The sequence below is a fragment of the Olea europaea genome, chromosome 21 (assembly GCF_002742605.1).
Source record: "Olea europaea var. sylvestris chromosome 21, O_europaea_v1, whole genome shotgun sequence".
Lineage (NCBI taxonomy): Eukaryota > Viridiplantae > Streptophyta > Magnoliopsida > Lamiales > Oleaceae > Olea > Olea europaea.
The window spans coordinates 7,270,569-7,275,844 of NC_036257.1; the positions used below are offsets into that span (position 1 = coordinate 7,270,569).

General features: G+C 35.6%; 1 protein-coding gene across 1 annotated transcript; it reads left to right on the forward strand.

The window, feature by feature from the left end:
- Positions 1-1,869: 1,869 nt before the first annotated feature.
- Positions 1,870-4,964, forward strand: LOC111370288 (GDSL esterase/lipase At1g28570-like). Its single transcript, XM_022991964.1, has 5 exons — positions 1,870-2,132; positions 2,251-2,475; positions 3,950-4,098; positions 4,210-4,489; positions 4,594-4,964. Exons 1-5 carry the CDS (start codon positions 1,871-1,873, stop codon positions 4,875-4,877), a joined length of 1,200 nt encoding a protein of 399 aa, XP_022847732.1. The 5' UTR covers position 1,870; the 3' UTR covers positions 4,878-4,964.
- The last annotated feature ends 312 nt before the right edge of the window (positions 4,965-5,276 follow it).

Consider the following 5,276-nt stretch of genomic DNA (forward strand, 5'->3'; position numbering starts at 1 on the left):
AAACTGGAAGTCTTCATGGTTCTGGGTTAGTGGTCTCTGGTTGACAGTAGAGGGGAATGTGGTACCAGAGATTACTATTTCGACTCAATACCATGAATATAGTGAGTTTGTTTCCAATCGAGAACTTGTATTCTCCATTTGCCTTGTGTTTTTCCAATTCGCTTTTTCTGCAGCTGCAGTCGACTGGTTCGAGTTGGAGCCAGTTGAGTGGGACTGCCATAAAGGCCATTTATGAGCTGCCATTGGAGAAGAGGTTCTTCAGGATGATACAAGGGAAGAGAAACCTCTTCGTGACCCATCTTCTGATGCCGACTAAGGGTTAGTGTGTCGTCCAATTCCATTTGAGGGTACTTATCGTGCTGCCAATGTTAATTATTTTTATTTGCAGAGCAACACGACAAGAATGAATATGTCAAGCTAGACAAATTCTTTATGAGACGGCTCGCTGAGGAGAAGAAGAAGAAACCTCTGAGCTCCGGTTAGACTATGTACAAAAATGAGCAGGACGAAATGGCTCAACTATCGAAGTTGAACCCATCTCCTCCTCTAGAGAAGAAAGGAGAGGCAAAGGGTAAAGAGAAAGTTGAGCCTTCCGGAGGTGAGAAGAAAATGATGTTGGTCCTCACGAAAAATGATGGGTCCCCACCGCCTCTCAAGTGACAGACAACGATTGACGAGTCACTTAAGAAACCAATTGAGGCAGAACCAATTTCTACGATAAAAATAATTGAAGCAGAAGAGACGGTCGAAGAAGAGGGGGCCTCGTGAAGAGGCCATGGGGCAGGCAAGTTATCAAAAGCTCTACTTAAGAGGGCCAAGCCCAAAACATTTTAGGGAGGTAGATCCAATGAGATTACACCCGAGGTGATGGAGATGCTCTCCGCTGAGGTCCAATCGACGGCAAGGGTGTATCATGAATATTGGACGGACAAGTACTCCTTCTACACCGAGATATGTGACGCGGTGGACATGGTAGAGGTGAGGCTCGCTATGTAGGCTCGGTCACAGAGTTTCTTCGTAAATGACCAAATGGACATGAGGAGGCTACAAAGGGCCAACTGGAAGTTCGAGCGTAGAGCTACTGAGGTGGAGGCATAGGCCAAAAAATTGAAAGCTGAGGCCTTCGCTGTAGGAGAGGCCCTCGAGTCCTCAAAGTTGAAGCAGGCTGAGTTGGAGTCAACAATGGAGCAGCTGACTTAAAAAATAAGGACCTAACCACAGCAGTTCATCTTTGCAGATCCGAGGTGAATGCTCTGATGAAGCGGGTTGAGAATTCTGATAATTTTCAGAAGATTGCTTCGACGGGTTTGGAAGTAGCTAATAAAGAGAAAGCAGAATTGAAAGCCAAGGTCGAAGAGCTCACTGCAGAGGCTGCAACCCTGAGGCAACAAGTGGATGGGGCAGTTCATGAATACATTGCCCATTTTCACGAAATGGCTGAATGTGACGGTCTCGGAATGTACTAGGGAGGGGTCGCATATAATGAGATCTTGAAAAGGCTCGTCGTACCCTCAGCTAGATTTGGCCTCAATGAAGGAGAAACTCATTCCAACAGAGCCCTCAACTCCTGCTGATGAAGGGGATGGATCTGAAGGAGTGCAAAATGGAGGGATGTAGCTTAGGGTCTGATTTTTGTACTTCTAATTTTGCCGAAGGCACAATTATGTGATATTGATTTTTCTAATTAACTAGTTTCACCAAGTCGATCATATTTTGTCGCAGACAATAATTTTTTCCAAAGAGACCTATGGGCTCACCGTATACAAATTAACTTAGGTAATTTGCAGCACATGAACTTGTCCTGTTTATATATATATATATATTCCCGCATGCCCATAATTATTAAGAAAGTCTGCTTTTTGTCTCAGCCATGGCTTCAAAAATTTCACCATTAAAAATTGCATTTGCATGTGCAGTTCTCTTTCTATTATCAGCAAACAAATATGCACGTGGATGCTACAAATCCATAATCAGTTTTGGTGATTCACTTGCTGATACTGGAAATTTGCTTTATTTAGAATCAACTTCGTCCAACAAGAAGCCAAGATGTGGGTTCCTTCCTTACGGAGAAACTTTTTTTCATCATCCCACCGGTCGATTCTCTGACGGCCGTCTTATCATCGATTTCATTGGTAAGTCAACTGCCCACAGAGAGAGAGAGAGAGAGAGAGAGAGTTCTTTCAGGCAGTACATACAAATATTACATACGGATATATTCTCTTGGGTTGTTGATATGTGCTATCCTTGCAGCTCAAGATATGGGGCTTCCATTTGTGCCGCCATTCCACGGCGAAGGAAATGTAAACAGAAGGAATTATCGGGAAGGTGTGAATTTTGCAGTGGGCGGAAGTACAGCTCTGGAGGACTCATTTTTTGCAAAAATAGGAGTCAAAATTCCTTATGCAAATGTCTCTCTGGCGGCTCAGATGAGTTGGTTCAAAGAGTTTTTGTCTACAATTTGCCATGAACCCTCAAGTAAGAAGAAGCTCCCGTTATTTGTGTGATGTTTTACTGAAAAAATTAAAATACCCTAGAACCTCAATAAATTAATAGTCCATAGATTGATAATATCGATTAAGATTATAATTTATAGAAAAATCCTTATGATTTTATATATCTAGTATTGCTTGTTTTTTTTAAATTGATATTGCTGGGATTTGGATAGATCTCTAACTATTTGTAATACATAATATGAAGAGATGGTATGACATTCTTATATTAAATTAAAAATTATTTAGTCCAAATTTTATTTTGCTAAAAATCAATTATTAGATCTTGATAAAAATTGATGAAACATGTGGTCGAAAAATTGATAGCATTTTTGGATCCAAAAATGTGTGTTTAAAATTAATTATTGAATTAAATTTAATTTTATTAACTTTCTTAACTAAACCAAACAAGGGATTAAATTTATTGTCTATATTGTTTTGAATACTTTTTAGTACAACTATATATTTTCTAGAGCTGTGTTGAATCTTTTTAATATATTTTTATCAAATTTATAAATTAAAAAAATTAAGAACATATTTTTCTTCATTTATTGGGCTATTGCTCATTTTTTTTACACTTGAACCCAATTTGGCAAAATTTATAAATCATTTGTAAATGGCCAAATTTTACATTCGAATATATATATATATATATATATATATATATATAATTACCCATTAAAATAGTAGGGGCTTGATTGGTTAAGTAGGGTATTAAGAGCTTATTTAATGTATATTTTTCGAGAATAAATTTTATGAAAAGTAACATTTTTTAAAATTGTGTAGTTAAAAGGTACGAAAAAGTTATTAATTCATGTACAAAATTATTTTATTAAGAAAATATATGGTTGAAAATGAGTTTTAAAAAATTGTAACAGACAAGATTAAATATTAAGGAGTAGTAAGGAAAGAAATTGTAATCTATATTTCCTATACTCTTTGATTATGACTGAATCTTGCAAGTTCGCATGCATTTTAACATTTCAATTTTGATATAGCTCAAATGTTGGATCGACTGTGAAATAATACTTCTATTTTCCCAAAAGATAGGGTTGGTGAATGACAAAGACTTGAGTACCAATTATTTTCCATATAGCTCATTAGGTGCACCAAATAATTTTTTACTCACTTAGATATCTCGAGGATTTGGTGCTTCGCAAAGTGGCGACAATCTAAATAATTAACTTGCACATGAACTACGAGATCTATAAAAAGAATTTAAAAAATTGTATAATGAATTGAGTTACTTTTAGAAAATCAATGAACACGTGTCAAATTCATATTTAATTTAGTTTAATAATAAAAGAAAAGGATCGAATGAGCATCTAAGTGGGCGTAGCATGTGGGTATATATTTTATTATTTCGACAGTCATAAGAATAATAATGCTGCATAGCAACGTACACAGTGGACTTTAGTATATTAATCTGGAATTTCTTAATTAAATACTGTTTTATGCAGATTGTAAAAAATTTCTTCAGACCTCACTAGTTCTCATGGGAGAAATAGGAGGTAACGATTATAATCATGCATTATTGGGAGGGAAAGCCGAAGAAGAAGTTGGATCATTTATCCCTCGGGTCGTCAAAACAATCGGTTTAACAATTGAAGTAAGCACTTACAAATATTTTTCTTAAGCCTTTAATTATATTATGCAGTATAAATTTGGTCAGAATAATATATGTAAATTAAATTTTACTAATATTTTCTTGTCACGCTAGGAATTGATTAAAGTTGGAGCCACTACACTAATGGTGCCTGGGAACTTTCCAATTGGATGTTTGGCGTATTATCTTACTTATTTTGAACGTTACAAGGAAAAATATATTCGAGATCCGAATACAGGATGTATTAGTCAGCTAAATATATTCTCTGAGTACCATAATAGTCTACTCCAAATGGAGCTGGAGCGCATTCGACAGATTCACACTCATACTACCATTATCTATGTGGATTATTACAATGCTACAATGTCCATTTATCTCTCCCCCGACAAATATGGTACATTATTTTAATTCAACTTCCATATCAATACATTACGTTTGAATAAGCTTAATATTTGCTTAAATTTAAGTAATTTTTTAATTAAAAATAACTTATTGTAGGATTTACGAAAGGGACTCTTACTGCATGCTGTGGAGGGAAAGGACCTTTCAATGTCAGCTTGACCGTGCATTGTGGAGATTTAGGATCAACCACTTGTGAAGACCCATCTAAATATGTGAATTGGGATGGTTTACATTTAACAGAAGCAGCCTACAAATGGATAGCCAGAGGTTTCCTGGAAGGACCCTACACTAGTCCGCAGCTAATAACTGCTAAATGTGCTTCTAGCTTTAAGAGTCGTGGATTTAGATTAAGTAAGATTATGGGTCTAATTGGAAAATAATTCATCCTCCTTGTGTAAATTAATCGAAGGTCTATATTTCCCATTGTAGTTTAATGCAAAAGTCAAGTCTTATAGTATGGGATCCTATGTTGGACATGAACTAGATACATTTCCATGCAAGAAAGGTATTTTAGTCTAATTTTTTTTTTTTTTTTTGTGTGAAATCCTTTTTGACCACCCTTTCAATGATTTTGGGATTTCAAAAAATTAAAAAAATTAAAAAATTAAAAAAATTAAAAATTAAAGTACATGATCTTGGTAAAATTGAATAATTTTGTATTGCTGGAAAATTTGACTTAAATACCATGTTTTGTGTATTTTTAAGTTCAAAGTTTCTCTAAAAATTTGTCTCGTGTGCTTGTAAGCAATGCGACTACTTCCAAGAAGCAAAATTGTTAG

Bases quoted from the DNA above. Each gene is read 5' to 3' on its own strand.
- LOC111370288 (XM_022991964.1), top strand. From the start codon at position 1,871: ATGGCTTCAAAAATTTCACCATTAAAAATTGCATTTGCATGTGCAGTT. The intron at 2,476-3,949 runs GTAAGAAGAAGC...TGTTTTATGCAG, and splicing joins AATTTGCCATGAACCCTCAA to ATTGTAAAAAATTTCTTCAG. The intron at 4,099-4,209 runs GTAAGCACTTAC...TTGTCACGCTAG, and splicing joins CAATCGGTTTAACAATTGAA to GAATTGATTAAAGTTGGAGC.